This window comes from Tenrec ecaudatus, chromosome 14 (genome assembly GCF_050624435.1).
Source record: "Tenrec ecaudatus isolate mTenEca1 chromosome 14, mTenEca1.hap1, whole genome shotgun sequence".
Lineage (NCBI taxonomy): Eukaryota > Metazoa > Chordata > Mammalia > Afrosoricida > Tenrecidae > Tenrec > Tenrec ecaudatus.
This window is the reverse complement of record NC_134543.1, coordinates 73,935,607-73,954,065: the sequence shown is the minus strand read 5'-3', so window position 1 is coordinate 73,954,065 and position 18,459 is coordinate 73,935,607. Positions and strand designations below refer to the sequence as shown.

The 18,459-nt window shown below is 38.0% G+C and overlaps 1 protein-coding gene across 1 annotated transcript in view; it reads left to right on the top strand.

Annotated features, from left to right (window-relative positions):
• NUBPL (NUBP iron-sulfur cluster assembly factor, mitochondrial) overlaps positions 1-18,459 on the top strand; it is a 247,923-nt gene that overhangs the window by 217,765 nt on the left and 11,699 nt on the right. The window contains exons 9-10 of the mRNA XM_075530761.1: positions 9,046-9,166; positions 13,265-13,347. Coding sequence (XP_075386876.1) covers positions 9,046-9,166; positions 13,265-13,347 — 204 coding nt within the window. The remainder of the gene's footprint in view (positions 1-9,045; positions 9,167-13,264; positions 13,348-18,459) is intronic.

Sequence of the window (18,459 nt, the reverse complement as noted above, 5' to 3'; positions counted from 1 at the left end):
AAATAAGGAAGTTCAACTTTTTGACATAAATCATACACTTGATATTTCCTATTTCTTGACTATTTTGAGTGGTTAGGTGTCATCGAGTCAGGTCCGATTCATAGCAACTCTGTGCACACCAGAAGGAAACACAACCTGGGCCTGCTCCATCCTCTCGGCTGCTCTTAAGTTTGAGCCCATTGTCGGATCACTGTGTCAATCCAGCTTGTGGAAGGTCGTCCTCTTTTCCGTTGCCTCCCCACTTCCCTAAGCATGATGTCCTTCTCCAGGAAGTAGCCTCTCCTGATAACCTCTTCGAAGGACATGAGACAAAGTTTTGCTATCATTGCCTCCAAGGAGTCTCTGGTTGTACTTCTTTCCAGAAGGACTTGTTTGTTCTTTTGGGAGCACAGTGAGCTCAAACTGAAGAATAATTGCACTTTTTCTGCTGGCTCAATGCAAAAACCAAACAAAATAATTCTTCTATAATCTGAAATGTTTTTAGTTTTTATTTGCAAAGATTAATGCTCACATGGTCTAAAACTTTTAAGGCATATAATTATTGGCAATGATTGTTTTGTTTTCTCCATTTTCATAGTTTCTCTTTTCATTATCAAAGATCCTACATGTTGCTATGTGGATCCCCTTCTTAATGATAATATGCTCAGGGTTCTTTTTCTAAAAAAGTAACTATTTAAAGCAGCAGTTTATCAGTTGTAGACTTAGGGGACCCCAACCTCACACTGAGACCTTCAAAATTCATGTACCGTGGTATCTTTTCTGGAGCTTTTTAGCACATAGTTTTCCTATTGAACCCCTCAAAGTTTTATTTTACTTAATGCTTGTACCTTAAGAAGTAAATGAATAAATAATTAGAAAGATTGTTTTGAGAAACTGTAAGCAAGTGGGACGTTTGTTCTCTCCTTCTTGTCCCCAGCATAGTTTTCCTCTGTGTTCGTCACGTAGGTTTACTGGATTCTCTGGCAAAGGTACCATCTGTGATGTATTCATGGAGAGTTCCAGTTTTTGTTATTTTACTTTGGAGTCTTTACAAGGTGTCATTTGAATTCTTTTTAGAACATGTACAAACTAGTTTGCATATGTCATATCAATTCTGGCTTTCATCTTTACAAGAGAGTTATTTTATTATTTTTAAAATAACTTTTCTTTATTAATAACCTTTATAAAACTGAATTGCTTTGTGCATCTTGGGCATAATTACATCTCAGAGGCTGTATCCTCCCTTTTGTTTTTTCAAGGATTTCTCAAAATTCCTTGTCTGGTTTAATTAGAGAACTATTCGATGTCATTTGCATGAACTACCCCTGTTGATCAATGATACAACAGGGAGCCCTAGTGGCATAGGGGTAAGGTTGGGCTGCTAACTGCCAAGTCGGCCATTCAAATTCATCAGCTGCTCTGCTGGAGGAAGGTGAGGCTGTCTGCTCCTCTCGGTAGTTCTAGACTCAGAAGGCCACGGGAGCACAGGCAGGTCATTTTGGCATTTAAATGAGGCTATGTGACCCTACTTGGCATAGCCGCACCACATAGTGCGTACAAGGCAGTTCTGAATGTTATTGCTATAGCAGTAGACTTTAGAGACCTATGAATCTTCATTTAAACCCAAGAGACGTTGAATTGCCTCTTACGGACCCCACAGCTAGTTATTCAGTCCCTGAAGTGAGCATGAATTCAGGCCTCCTTGTTTATTGTTCCTTTTACATCAGCTCTACTGTTTCTGAAGGAGAAATAATACCCATCTCACTTAATTTTTTCTCTCCTTTGCTATCGGTGTATATGCTTCAAGGAAGATACCAAAACTTATTTGAAGCTGAGAGAAGTAAAAAGCACTTAGAAAGCCAATCTATTTCAATTATTATTATTCCTTCTCTCTTTAACAGTGAAATTTTCCTCCTCACTTTTTATTTTTCTTAAATCATACCTTTTAATCCTGTGGCAGGTTCCAGCCAGTAAGACTTTAACCTGATTATAACCTTGAAAAATTGGATTATGTAGTAGCCTGAAAATCTTGCTTTTATTTTCATGAACCTAGACTTAAAATGCCAAGAAGAAATTAAACCTAGGGCCTTTGAGACTACTTAATTCAATACATTTAGACACCAAAAAATCCAATATTCAGAGCAATGTTGGTATTTTAGGAGAGTCAATTTTTTAAAAGTTAATAAAAGAAGTACCCTTATGAGTCAATGATGGATTGGGATAATGTACGAATAACATGTAAAATGTTTGTGGTGGCTGGTATTCAGCAGGCATGTCGTCTTTGCTCTCTTTCAGTAAAAGAGCTGAGGTAAAGAGAAAAAAGGATCCTGTACTTTGATGAGACATTAAAAAATGATTTAGCGTGCTTATAGCTGCAGCTCAATGGTATTATGCAAATTAAGCTATAGCAGAGTATCTGCGTTCTAATGTTTCTCCTATCAGAGGATACATAAAATAGCTCCACATAAACATAAATAGCTCAACAATATATAAAGTACTCACTCAACAAGATGTAAGGGTCTTTTGGATGGAGGGCGAGCCAAGTGATGAATTATTCCCTATTTCAGGAGTAAAGAATTTTTTATGACTAAACTAAATATGATTGTTCCAATATTTTTCTTTATTGTAAAACCTTATTGATTGTTGGGGATTGCCCTTAAACAGATTGGGGTAATGGATATGTTCTAAAACCTCTACACTTGGCCTGGCATGGCACGGCCTTACCTCTGATGCCGAGCTGGTCAGACTGGGCTCTCCAAAGAGCGTGTGCCATTGGTGGCTCTTTTTCCTGAGGGTCCCAGGATTCCCTCAGTTCCTGCTTCTCCCAGTGCCTCATTCTGATAGCCAGGCAATGGCGAAACTGAGGAATCCCTGAGTCCCCTTCCCCGTGGTTGCATGGCTCCCATCCAGTCATTTGGTGAGTGGTGTAGAGAAAGGAGGAGGAGGGCCATAATTGTAGACATTTCTCTTGACTACCCATAACAACAGTGTTGTTCATATTTCACATAGGGCCACTCTGAGTCACAGCTGACACAAAAACCACCTAACAACAGCAACAATGGCTTGTAGTTGAAACCCCCAAGACTATCACCCTGAATCACTCTGCAGTGCATTCACCCAAATAGGTTAGACTTTAAGCAAAACAATTGACACATTTATAAAGGAAATATTAGCACCAAGGAAGTAGGCACACCACCTTAGAATAATCAGTTATATGAGATGAAAAGGGCAACATTTACCCAAGGACAGCATTTAGCCGGATAAGGAAGGAGGCCTGGAAACAGGCAACGCAGGGAGGAAGTGGAATAAGTCATGATACATTAAGGGAATGTGGTCATGGACATGAAACAAATGATGTATGAATTATTGAATGGAAAACTGATGATATCTGAAAACTATTACTTAATTCACAATAAAAAGTTTAAAAAATTAAATTCATGGAAGCATTACTTCTCATAACAGACTGGAAACAACCCAAATGCTTATTGATCTGTTTTACTGTTGATAAATATTTATTCAGCAACATTGGATAGTTTTTAATATTTTGCTAATATGATTAGTGCTACTATGAACAATTTTGAATGTATCTCAGTACTATATTCAGATTTCTGTTTGTGCACACATAGGAAGGGAATTGCTGTGCCCTAGGGAGCCCTGCTGGTATAGGGGGCTATGCATTGGACTGCTAACAGCAAGGTTAGCAGTTCGAATCCAGCAGCGGCTCCCCAGGGGAAATATGTGGCCTTTGACTCTCATAAGCCATTGCAGTCCAGGAAGCCCACAGAGGCAGTTCTCCTTGTCCTACAGGCCCTACTTTGTCCGACTCTGAGTTGGAATTGACTCAGTGGCAGTGAGTTTGATTTTCATTTGAGTGTATGCATATATTTAGCTTAAGTAGATAGTTGCCTATCTGTTTTCCAAAATGCCTGTATCAGTTTATACTCCCACCAGCAGTGTGACAGCATTTTAGTTGTTCCACATCCACACCAATATTTGGTATTTTTTATGATTTTCATTATTGTCAGACTACCATTCACCGAGGCAAATGTAGTCATATTCTCAGGAGGGCGCAGTCCCTAGAAAAGGACATCGTGGTTGGTAAAAGTAGAGGGTCAGTGAAAAAGAGAAGACCCTCGACAAGTTGCTGTGCCCCGGTGGCTGCAGCAATTAGCACAGACATAGCAAGGGCTGGCAAGATTGTGGCGCAAGACCGTCACCGGGCGGTGCTGGTTCTGTTTTATATATAGCCACTGTGAGGCGGAATAGACTTGACACCTAATAGCAGCAAAAATGTCGTCTTTAGAGCAAGTGGATAATAAATAAATGCTACATAATTATAGCTTTAATATGTACTTCTCTGATGAACAACGATACAGAGTAAGTCCCTTGTTGGTCTTTAGATATCTACTTCTGTGTTGTGCCTAAAAAGATTTTTTTGTCCTTTCTTAAAAGAAATGAATTATCTGCATTTAAAAAATTAATTTCCAGGGGATGTTTATATAACATATATATGTCCTTTGTTACATATGTAGTACAGATTCACTGCACCATAGTTTGTGTTATGATTTTCTGAAGAGTGTCTTATCTAATTACTTATTTTGAATATATTCTAATTTGATCAAATAAATAAGTAAACATTTTCACATATGCTTAGTGTTTCTTTGTATCCTACTTGAAAAATTTGGGGCTGTAAGTTTACCACAGATTATAAGAATATTATCTTGAAACCAAGCATGGAACCCACAGAGCAAGTTAAGATGAGAGCTTTGTGCAGGAGGTTGGCTTGCAATGTGGGGTGCCTCTGGGCACTTAATTGTGGAAGCTGGGTTTGCTGACCCCTGGAGCTTGAACTGAGTGCAGTCAGGCTGAGGTTTACAGCAGAGTGATATGCCCTTTGGGCATTTATTAGCAGACCAGAAACTTTGTAATATGTCCTGGTAAACAACTGCCCTGAGCATTTGTCATTGCATTATAATATGCTAACTTTCTTTAATGAACCCTTTAATCTTTTTTTTAAAAAAGGGATATAATCTTTATTTCTTCTGGAAGCATTCTTGTTTAACTTTTTATATTTAGCTCAGTGATCCATTTAGAATTAAATTTCATGTATCATGTGATATAGGGGTTAAGATCCATTGCTTACCCATATGGATATCTAATTAACACATTGTAGTGACATTCCCATTGTAAATCAGTATTGAATGTGTTGGTCTGTTCTCTTCCATTTTGTTCTATTATCAAATCATTTTAAAAATTAACCCATGTAGTATAAGTGTAGAGAGCTTATAAGAAAGAATTAAACTCCTCTGAGCGATCGCTGAACCAATGAGATGCACGTACACGTATACACGCATGTGTAAGTAAACAAGTATTTCTACAAAAGATAAAAAAGCTTCATTAAGCAAAAATATCAAAATGTGACATTATTTGGCCTTGAAAGATCCTCCATCTAGGTTTATACACTTGTAAAGGCACTCTTTAGATCTCTGGAGTGTTTTCCAAAAGAAAATGGGCACTGTGATTCATACTCCGTCAGAATGGCCGTTTTGGCATCCTGAGCAACTCAAATGGTGTTTCTTCTATATGTGCTTTGTTTGGAAAACAAAAAGATGTCTGAAAGGGAAAGACCAGGACAATAGGGTAGATAGGGTAAGATTTCCCCACAAGTTTCTCATTAAGAAAGCTATTGCTGCCTTTCAAGAATGAACAGGTACATTATCCTAAAATCTTTTTCCATTATTGGAAAAAAAAATTTTTAACCCTCAAGGCCACTTTTCTGTTCTTTTGCTCATCAATACACTTTAAAATTTTCTTAATTGTTTTTCCTAATAAGCTTTCATCACTGTCCCATGCCCTTTGAGAAAGTCTATAAAGCTTATTCCTTTGGAATCTTTAAAAAATGATCACCGTAAACTTCTGACCACATCAGTGCCTTGAATGTAACTGGTCCAGATCTCATAGAAGTTACTGTTTGCTTGGACATTTAATTTTGAAGGCCCTAGCAAGACTGCGACAAGAGTACTCAGGGGACTTGTCTGCAGCCATTCACTGATAACAGGAATTGGTTTGAGCATGTTTGTTTGGAATAAACCTGGGAACATATGAGCTGGAACACTACTAGCAATACTTTTTACACACACACACACACACACACATACACACACGGTAACACACACACACACACCCAACGGAATTTTTTTCAAAGCTGTGTATTTAATTTTTGTAGAAACAATTCAAATTATCACCTTCAAAGTACTCTCCATTTCACTTAATACATTTGTCCAATCTGCAATTCCATTCTTGGAAACATTTTTCAAACTCATCTGTTTGGATGGCGTCAGCACCTCCCTCGTTTTTATCTTCACTTCGTCTACGTCCTCACATCACTCCTTTCACCTCCCTCTTCATTCGCAGAGACAAGTCACACGGAGTGAGGTCAGGCGGGTAAGGTGCATGCACCAAGAGAAATATGTGGCAGAACCAGTACCCCCAGCTGCCACAAATCAGGCCTTTTTGTCACACACTGTTATACAATCTTTTCAGAATCTCTAAATAGAAAGCTTGATTAACAATCTGACCTGATGGGACAAACTCCAAATGCACTATCATCTCATATTTAAAAAAAACAAACCCAATGAGCATCCGTATTCATATGTTAGTCAGATAGAGGGGATAGGTATAGACAGACAGATAGATGGATAGACAGATGTAAACACCCCACCACCTCCTGCTTATTTTTAAAACCCTACTGTTCTGAGAATGATCTACTACAAATGCAGGTATAATCGTCTCTCTTTGCTTAAAGGCTTCTACACTCCTTCTAGTGCAGGCTTCTTGATTACATAATTTAGACAAGACCTACCTTTCCACATGCATTACACCCGAACAACATGGGCTTTGTATTCCTTTAAGAAGACATATGCTCCATACTTGAGTGTTGAATGTGTGTCCCTCCTCCCCAGCCTTGTTTTGGCCTGCTCATTCTTTAATTCTTAAGGCAAGTATTTCTTAATGAAGACCTCTCAGACTTCCAGAGTAGATTGGGTTTTCTGTTTTTCACTTTCATGTTATCCTTCACTTTATTTCCAGAGAAGCTGTTCTCTTTTATAAGCATTTTTTTGCACTATTATTTTTTTCAGTCTGTTCTTCCAATGACAGCACAAGCTCTAGGGGCCAAGGATCACGTTTGTTTTGCTCACAGCTGCTTGCTACTCTTTGTGTTTAGTCCCGTTCCTAGCTTATCGTAGAAGCTCAATAAATATCGTTTGGTTACAGATTTATATTTCATGTCTCAGACATTTATGTATCCTGTAGAGACTATGTCTGGGACACTTATACAGTCCATAGAGAACGGTGTGATGAGAAGTAAATCACACAAACTGCCGTGGTTCTGGGTCCTGGGGGTCTAAGAAATTCCAGGGTAGGGATGCTTTTCCCATCTCGCTGGACTGGAATGCACCCTCCCCTCGATTTTCACATTCTTTAAGTATTTTTTTCTATTTCTTGAGTGATATTTTTATGATTAAGATGAAAGCCTTACAGTCAGGAGATATATAGTGTTTAACAAAAATGGCAGTAAAACTGCCCAAGCTATGAGTGTGTTATATAGACACAGTGAATAAGTAAATAAGCTATGTGATAGTAAGCCTTGTTTTTTTTTGGTATAACTTTCTGGAGATGACACTAAATTACTAAAGCAAAATTAAGAGTGTGATTTGTGTGTGTGTGTGTGTGTGTGTGTGTATGTGTGTGTGTGATAGTCTGCATCATGAAAAAAGAGTATGGATTATCGGCTTGGAAAATTCTTAGTTATAAATGTATACCCTTCCCTCTTTGCTTTCATTTATATATATTGTGGACAACTTTAGTGTTTTCTCTTCCTCTTGTCAGAAATAACAACAAATATGATCATTTTCCTTTCCTCGGGTCTCATTGTGGACTATCAGTGTTATTCTTCATTTAGAATATAAATACTCTTATAGAGACATCTCTTATCCTGATAATCTTATTGATGAAATTCATAGTATCATGCCAACATTGTTATTACCAAGTAAAGGGTTTCTTATTTTTATTCTAGAAGAGAGTCACTGTGTCTCATCAATAAGAAAGTAGGATTAAAAGCAACACGAGCAGGGATTACATTTGCAGAGCTTGTCGATTTTATTCAACAAATGTTTATAAAGGATCTATTTTTGTGCTTGAAGGTGGGGAACCTCAGAGAAAGCAATAGGCATTTTCTACCAGACATAACCAGACAATAACATTCTGAGTGTACGTCCTTTATTAGCCATGTCAGTTTTCTCATGTACAGAATGAAGATGGGAGAGACATACTCATCTCCTAAGGTTATTTTAAGGAGTGCGATAAGAGGCTATGTTTAACACACTTATCCCCGTGCCTTACATTTAACAACCCCTCAGTGTATATGAGCTGTCACGACTGTGCGCCTTTACCCACAGTCAGCCTCTGAACTGTTTGTCCCTGCTCTCGTCCCTGAGTTTCTCCTGGCTGCCAGCAGCGCTCCATTTCTGAAACACGGTTCTACTTGCCTGTCCTCGTCTGTGCTCTCTACCGAAAAGCCTTGCTGGTTTCCTGTCGTCTGAAGAACGTTTCAAATGCGTGGAAGTCATTGAGCCCCTCAACCCTGAAGCCTTTACCCACTACCTTCTGCCCTAGCCACCCACTTAGTTCCAGACCAAATAGACCTCACACAGTTATACTTCCTCACCTTGACTTGGCACCTCCTTCCACCACCTCAAATTCCCAGTGCAGGCCTCATCCTCTCTTCTCATCCTCAGCGTGTGGAAACAATTATCTATAGACAACTCAAATATTCCTCTCAGACAGTTTTATAGTTAATGTTCATTTATCTCCCTTTAGCACTTATCACATATTGTTAAAGTCGTTCCCCATGTCTTGTCACAACCCTTAGGTTGTGAGTTTCTTGAAAACATGTCTTATCGGGTATCATCTGAACCTAGTAGCCAATCAGGAAATACTTGAAGAAGTAAAGTTTGAACTCTGGCTTGATTATGTTTTAATTTCAGTCTGGTTTTATGATTCTAGGTTCTGGGCCTTGTTCAAAACATGAGTGTTTTCCAGTGTCCAAAATGTAAACACAGAACTCACATTTTTGGTGCTGATGGTGCAAGGAAACTAGCGCGGACCCTGGATCTTGATGTTCTAGGTAAGACCATAGGGTGTGAGTTTTCATGGGAATTGGCAGAAGGAAAAGTGGAGATGCGGCATGGGGATGAAGTGACTCTCAGAAAATGCTTTCCCTCCTTTAGCGTTATGTTGTCAATTCAGCTAGTATAGTGTAGTCCTAGGTATTAACTTTCCATTGCCTTTTTAGAATGCTTCATCAGTGGAAGGCTTTTGGTTTAGCAAGATTTGCACTGACACGCTTCTCGATGAATCAAAATTGCCTACAGCTTCAATCTGACGTATGGGATCCGGGCACTGTGGCCTCAAGTCTATATTTTAAGTAACAGCCATCAGTTGTTAACTTAGAGACATGTCTCTCCATATAGGCAGATCTATATGACAATACCTGCAATATGCTGTCGCAACCTCTGGAAGCAGCAGTTCATAGTGCATACATAAAAAGGCCAATTTTTTTGTAATCTTTGTGTAAATGTTGGTTCTGTCTACAAAATATGACACCTAAAATTTACACTGTGTAACTCTGTTTACAGCACTAGATGAGAGAATTAGTGATGTGAGAACTCAAATCGTGTTAAGTATAACACATTTTGGATAAAACATGATTTTTAAAAGTCCATGAGCAACTTAATAGACTTTCTAGAAAGCTTGTTTTCATATACTAATTATGAGCAAGTTTCTTTTGGGACAAAGACAGATGTTAGATGTTGAATATGGGAGGCATAGAGTGAATTATTACTTTTAGGTAGTTAAAATTTAAGATCCCTTAGAGACTGAGGGATTACAAAACATTCTATATTATAATTAAGTTTCTAAAAGTTGAAGTTAAATGTATTATTGTTATTATGCATTTGTTCTATAGCAGCCACCACAATACCAGGTGAATACCAATGATATATTTTGATACATTGCTGTAATTATAGACACTAATTGTATTCTATGACTGTTTTTCATTTAACTAACCTAGAAAGTTCAATTCCCCAAATCTGCATAATAACATAACCAATCGACATTCGCTTATATAATAAAGTCAATGTGTAATTATAATGGCATTATTGAATTATGTTGGCAAAATTAGAATTTCCTCACTTATAAATGGTGGTACAATTTTGTAAATCAGTTATTTAGAATGAGACAGTCTCAAATATGGAAATTCCATTCTGACCAATAGCTCACAAATGTTTGCTTACCCTAAAAATGCATCCAGAACGATGACACTGCTCACAGAAATTAGATAATGTTACAGACTGACTGTTTATCTAATGGCTTTGGGGAGAAAGAATTCAGGGTCCCAACATAAGGCCACAAATTACTCTTTGTGATGGCGCCATGGGCTCCACATGGCATTGAGCAAGGGCTCCAGTGACTGCAGAGGCTGCCATGGGAATGAGCTTGAACGTGGGGAGAGTGCTCTACTAACCATGGTTCTGACTGCTGGAGCCCTCTCAGAACCCTGGCTTGCATCTGTCACTGATGTCCTAGAAACCTATATTCATTGGGACGTGTCTTAAATTAGTTCATAAAATTACTCTTCGGATTCTTTATCCATATTTACCTATGGAGAAAATAACATGAAGAATAGTTAAGACGATCTCTGACCATTTTAGAGAAAAGCCTTTTAACCCACTATACATCTCAAATATACTATTACTTCCTCTAGATCTAGCCCCTCAAGGAGACTGTGAAGTTCCGTATCTCCTCACTCATTCTGTTTACCCTGAGACCCCTTTATGCCTCTCCAGCTACAACTGTTGACGTGTTACCCACTCTCTCACTGTGCTGGTGTTTTCTAGAAGATTTCCCTCCTTCCTAGTCTGTTCTTCTACACCTATAGAGAGGATTGTGGGGCCCTGGAGCCTCCCACAGCCTTTTCCATTACATCAGTGGAAATGAAAGCATCCAGGATTCCTTATTCTAATGGCAGTTCGTAAAACAGGAGAAAAAATTATATTGATTTCTAAGCATTTTTTATAACTTATTTTCCCCTATAAACCTTATGAATATTTATTTTTGTGTGTGAATATTGCTTATAGAGTCTTAAGTTGATCCATAGACAAGACACCAAATTTGCTGGAAAGCTAATCGTTAAATGGATGCTGAAATATTCATGTATTTTTTCATTTGGCTATGGAATACTTAGGAAAGACTTAAAGCCTTGCTCACGAGGGATGTGAGTATCTGTTCTTCTGCCATGTACTTTATATATATAGGTACATATATATTAATAGGATTACATTATTTTTTAAACATTTTATTAGGGGCTCATACAACTCTTATCACAATCCATACATATACATACATCAGTTGTATAAAGCACATCTGTACATTCTTTGCCCTAATCATTTTCAAAGCATTTGCTCTCCACTTAAGCCCTTTGCATCAGGTCCTCTTTTTTTTCCCCTCCCTCCCCACTGCCCCCTCCCTCATAAGCCCTTGATAATATATAGATTATTATTTTGTCATATCTTGCCCTATCCGGAGTCTCCCTTCCCCGCCTTCTCTGCCGTCCGTCTCCCAGGGAGGAGGTCAGATGTGGATCCTTGTAATCAGTTCCCCCTTTCCAACCCACTCACCCTCTACTCTCCCAGTATCGCCCCTCACACCCCTGGTTCTGAAGGTATCATCCACCCTGGATTCCTTGTGCCTCCAGCTCCCATATGCACCAGTGTACAAACAATGCCCTATCCAGTCCTGCAAGGTAGAATTTGGATCATGGTAGTTGGCGGGGAGGAAGCATTTAGGAACTGGAGAAAAGCTGTATTCTTCGTCAGTGCTACATCGCACCCTGAATGACTCATCTCCTACCCTAGACCCCTCTGTGAGGGGATCTCCAGTGGCCGACAAATGGACTTTGGGTCTCCACTCTGCACTTCCCCCTTCATTCACTGTGGTATTTTTTTTTAGGATTACATTTTTATAACATGTGCTCATTGTAAATTATTTACATTGCCTGGCATAGTGCTGAATACTTATTTAAGTAAATACACTTATACTACATGCTTCAATAACTTTTGCATAGATTTGGAGTGGCTCGGAATGTACAGAATCATGAGTAGTTAACTCTTCAACTTTTGGTTCCATTTACTTCATTCCACATCTCAGCCTTTTGGTATATTTGTGATAATGTGGTGTAAAATCTCTGTTGAATCATATGTCAGAGTATTTCACCCTCAGATTTTAAGACCTAATATTAAAATACCCCAGGGAAAGGCATATAACTTTAATTTTTATCTGTATAACAGAGCTTCTTATCAAATACTTCCTGAAATATCAAACTCACAAGTTGCATATGATGTTACATAGATTAGTAAATATCAGGGAATGAACTATCTGAGAAAGAGGCACGTAGTTGAGATAACAAGCCTCACCTACTTTTTGACAGTTTTCCTAGCCCATCTGCCAATATCAGGAGGTGGGGTTTTTTGTACTTTTTGAAAAACTGTACCTACTCATCACTTATTTACTAACTTAAAATCCAAACATTTCACATTTACAATTGTGAAAACTCTGCCCTATTATTTTGTGCATTGGTGACATGTATCTTACTGTGATGGTTATTATTATGTGTCAGCTTGCCTGGGCCGTGAGTCTCAATGGTGTGGCAGGTATGTAATGATGTAAATTAGCAATTTTGTAATGATGTAGTCATCTTCCATTTTTGCAGAATGCCAATTTCTGCATAACAACCTGTCTTTGAAACTTACCTATTATCCATGAATGAGGAATGGGTGTACTTTTTCTCTTCAATTTTCTCTTATAGTGTGGTATCATGTAGTTTTACCAGACATTACAGGGAGAAATGATTTACAAATGTCCCCCGAACATTCTTTGCCAGAAACCTCTAGCAAAGTATAAAATCACAAGCCTTATCTCTTGAGTGGCTGCCACGTAGATTCATAAATGTCTATGCAATCATTGTACTACCCTCAGGAGAATTTCTGCCTACAGTTTTCATTTGAAATTTCCTTCTTGTACATTTAGCAATTTGAAGATAGTCAGAACTCAAGTTGATTTGAATTTACTTAGCCAGATTTTGTTTCTTTCTGAAGTTCAAATAGTAAAGTTCCAAGTGCTGATATGATTTCCCTGGTACTCATGGCTATCTGGTGCCTCCTTTTAGGAGATATTCCTTTGCACCTCAACATAAGGGAATCTTCGGATAAAGGCCAGCCAATTGTGTTTTCACAGCCTGAGAGTGATGAGGTAAGCTGTACTCTAAAATGTATCCTCTTATTTCTTTTTATAATGGCAGAATATTTACTTCTGATGTACAGAAAGAAAGTTAGAAGACCAAGGTTATCTATTTAAGAGTTCATATATGTAAAAACAGACATGGCAGTACCAGCTATCAACCAGATAAATTCATCTACATAGAATTGTAACCCACGCAGTTTCTCACTGGAATATGAACAGTGAAACTTTGTAAACTTCTTATCTTGTTGGTTAGCAATAAGCTAATTGCCGAGTTGATTTTACATCAGTCTTAAGGGTTCAGCTGAGTCTTGAGAGAAGGGAACCTTATGAAAAAGGATTGAACTGATTATAGGAAATTTGTATAGATGATTATTTGTAAAATTTTCATTGCATTTATTTTCATGTATATAGTTGAAGAGGTGAGATAGAAAGGCAAGTAGGATTTTATGACCAAGATATTTTGGGATACAGTAAAGAGATTATCAAGGTTTCTGAAATTTTATCACTTTATATATAACCTTTTAGTCTGTGAAAAAGAGAGAAAATCAATCACATGTATTTCTTTTTTCCTAAGTGGCACTTGTTATGTAAGCCAGAAATCGAATCATCATATGGTACATCAATTTTGTACTATTATGTGGTACAATTGTTTTTTGTGTTCCTTTGCTGAATGACCCTGATCTAGCATTTAATAGTTTTACTTCCCTCCCCACTCTGCCCTTAACAAATAACTTGAGTATAGGATTATTTTATATATCTATAAAGTACTACATTTCTATTCTGTTTTGCTTCCTCTATTTCTGTGAACTGGAAAATAGAGAGACAACCTTGAGTGGAGCTGTGCATGAAGTAAATTGACAAGAGTCTTGTCTAAGGAGAGTAAATTTCAATGACCTTCTTAGGACCTTAGAAGTTCTTTCCCTTTCTTAAGGGTTAGCATTTATAGTACAGATGAGTAAGTTGCTAAGAGTATGATATTTGAGTAAACTCAGTGAAATATTTTTCTTCTCTCTGCTCTTAGGTATTATCTGTGTTTAATTTTATTTTCAAAGAAATCGTTCTTATAAGAGAAAGTCACAATTCTTTCTTTCATAATTAAAGTTTGATCATCCCAACTACCATAGGTGTGCTTTATTTTATGAAATGAATGAAAACTTGTATGAAAATTGAGATTTAAATACAGACATACGCACATTTTAAGGTACTTACTAAGAAGAGACTATTGACAAATAATCTATAGTGATTCCTTATGAATGAGAACCTAACAAGCTCTTATGAAAGAAGGATCATTGCATAGATGGAAAAGTGCTAAATCTGAGTAAGCTGGTGGTGTCACTACTAGTTCTGCCATTGTCTAAGTGTGACCTTAGATAGGTGCCCTAACTCCTGTGAACCACTCTCTCTCCATCTACTGATCGTTTCATAATGATGGAGATTTAATGAAATAACAATTCGAGAATTCTCTGAAAAATTCCACTTAAGGTACAAGCATGAGTATATTTATTGCCTTCTGAAATGTCCTATGTAAGATACCATGACACTAAAATGCCTTTCCCCTTTCCTTTTTAAAGAACTCTCAGCCCACTTATGCCATTCCTTTTATATGGGAATAGATTAGTGTTACTTTTTAGTTGCACCTAAAAATCAGCGTAGCAGGATTTTGATCATGACAAGAGAATAGAACTTTTGGCTTCAGTGTTGAAGGCATTATCTCTTACAACCTAGGAAGTTCTGCTTGAGTCCTGGAATCCAGATCCATTTATTTGGCTAGTCGTGTTGAGTCTCACCTTTTGATAACCTTCTTCCCGTCCCCTTTACCTACTCAAATGGATATTTGTTCTCAGAAACTAGCTTCGGTCTTCTTAACAGATTCTGTAGTATTCATGGAAATTTAATACCCATTTTCCTTGTTTCTCTTTGTTTAAATATTGAAGCATTTATTTGTCAACATGATAAATGTTCGTGAAAGTTATTGGGATAGATTTCTATAAAATAATGTTATTCCCTAGTTTTTCAGATGAACACATTTTAATGTTTGGGTTTAGAGAGTCATAAACCTATTGCTATTGATGCAGACGCTTCTTGATGCTACAGGACAGAGTAGAACAGCCACAAAGTGTTTCCAAGGCTAGAGTCATCACCAACATTGACTCCTGCATTTTTTTCTTCCTAGAAACTGACACACAGACAAAAATGTAAATCAGAAAAATTCATCTTTAGCTCTTTCCCTCTCATCTTACTCTATCGTCACTTCTCTGTCTTCCATCACTTTCTCTTTCCAGCACCAGATTCCAGGGCTCTCATTTTTTGCTTGTAAAATATTTTTAAATTAATCATTAGTGCATTGGAACTACCTGATAAGGAATTCAAAACAATGATATTTAGGTACATTCAGTTATTCAGAGGAAGTTCCAGAAAATGAATATGAAATCAAGATGAACATAGAAAGCACTTCTGAAGACAATACTACAAGAACAAACAAATAAAATAAATTTAAAAATTAGAAACCATATAAAATATCAAATAAACATCCTAGAAGATTAATACTAACTTTTCAGAAATAGATAATACATTGAAAGGGCACAGAAGTATAATTAAACCAATAGAAGTGCCAATTAGTGGGCTTAGAGATAAATATCTTGATACTAATCTGCTAGAACAATCAGAAAAAGTACAAAAAAATTTAACGAAAGCCTAAAATTTATGTGGGACACCATCAAGAAAAAAAGCAAGTGCTTGCTTTCCAGAAAAGGAAGTGACAACAAAAGGCACAAAAAAATATTGACCAAAAGTTATTAGAAGAAAGCTTCCTTAATATCATAAAAGATGCAATTGATATATGAATTGTTATAAAAGCTATAAGACCCCCAAATAAAATGGTTTATAAAAAATAATGACAATAAAATCTATATGGTATAATATATATCATAAAAGATAAGATTTATATTCAAGAAGCTGAACAAACCACAAACAGGATAGACTTCCTCCCTCTCCTCCCCCCAAAATCACCAAACCATATCCTAGTCAAACTTTCTAAAACCAAAGACATAGGAGAAATCCTGAGAGTAGCTATGGAAAAATGTAGCCTTACCTACAAAGGAGAACCACTAAAACTGAGCTCTGATTTCTCACCAGAAATCATCCAGAGCAAGAAGGCATATAAAAGAATTGCCAACCAAGAATACGATACCAAGCAAAATTATCCCTCAAATACAACAGTGAAATCAGAACATTTTTAGACAAACATAAGTTAAAGGAATTTGTGAAATCCAGTTCTTTAGACAGAATCAGCAGTGGCTGACAACAATTTGAGATTACAATACAGCACCTAAAAGTCAACCTATGTGGAGAAGTATTCAAAAATAAAACAAACCTACAAGACTAAAAATAGAGAACCAGAGAGATTAGTTTGTAATGAAAACAGCAGCAAAGTAAAAAGGGAGAATAGTGTAGCTCAGAACTTCCAAGAGAAGAGAAAGGCAATTAGATGTCAAGAACTTGCGTGAAGGGGAGAGCAGACTACATTAAGAGGGAGGTTGGCGAAGAACGACGAAGGCGGGAAAGGACCGTGGGAATAATGCAGCAGTTAATGTCAACAGAGACAAATATAATCATATGTACAATCCTGTACTCGTGGTGGGCTACAATTAGATTTGTGAATGGAAAGTGAGTGGGAATACACATATATATGCTTGACATGATATTTGTACCTAGGTGTGGTAAAGTGAAATTCCACTGTACTTCTATCCACAGTCCTTGGAATTACCATTAAATGACTGAGTGGGATCATACAAATATGGTATAGAAGACTATAAATGAAGGCACTCAGTTATGTCATCCCAACACGTATAAATGAGCCATCTCAGAAGCTAGAAGAGGAATCCACAACTATTGAGACTGAAGGGCCACCAGCAGATTGCTTGCAAGATCTCCGCTTAAAGTTTAGAGGCTGCACCAGTGAAACCTTGAGACGAAGAAGAGCTGAGATATTGAGGCAGAGTGGTGCATATGCTTCCTGGCCCAGGGAATGAGGCAGAGGCTAAGATCTCATAGGGCTGAGAGGCTGAGGACCAGAGAATACCATGCCTGCCAGAATGGTTGAGGAGAGGCTCTGTGTCACTGTTAGCTCCCCCAGGATAATCCATAATCCTGAGTGCTGTCTGTGAGTTCTGTGTGGCCCAGCTGAATGCCAGGAGAATGCCATGGGGAGGTTGGACTGAGAACAGGGTAAGGGAGTTGGAAGGTAGAAGCATATCTAATCTCAGCTTCATAGTCATCTGCTGTGAGCCAGTATGGAATTGGACACGCCTTTCCCCTAGGGTAATCAGAGTTCCGCCTGGCCCCATGCTATTTCCTCAGTGGGTATTTATCCTTATTGTAGCTCTGTCCATGGATGTAGTGGACATAGAGGGCAGAGTTACGGAAAGTCCTTGAGCATAACCAAGTACCTTGGGAAATTGAGTCACTGGGCATAGCATAGTACAAAAAGTCTGCATCCTACTTTGGTGAGTATCCACTAGGGTCTTAAAAACTCATGAGTAGTTGTTTAAGATGAAACTATTGGTCTCTCCCTGTCTGGAAAAAGAAGAATGATGAAATCAAAGACGCATGGAAACAATTGGCCCAGTGGACTAATGGATAATGCAAACATCAGTCTTTGCCACCCAAATACCATAACTACATGGTGCCTGACTGCCACTACCAACTGCTCCGAAAGAGATCACATTGGAAGGTCCTGGATAACGTGAGCGAAACACATAGAACAAATTGTAAAGGCAAGCTTGCTGATCTGACAGACTAGGGAACACCCAAGACTGAGGTCTGGGGTCACTCTGGGTCTGGAACTAAACCCTCCTTTTAGCTCAGGTTTCAACCAAGCAATAGGTCTGCGAGGAGACTAATAATACTACTGATGTTTGCACACCTTAGAATAAGCAATCGTTAGGAATCAAAGGGACAACATTTACCCAAAGACAACATTCAGAAGAGTTTGGAAAGGAGAGACAGAGGCAAGACACAGGGAAGATGTGGGCTAGGTGATATAACACTGAGGGTATTTCAATGAATGAGATGAAACAGAATGTGTACGAGTCGTTAGATGTAAACTGGTTATCTGCTCTG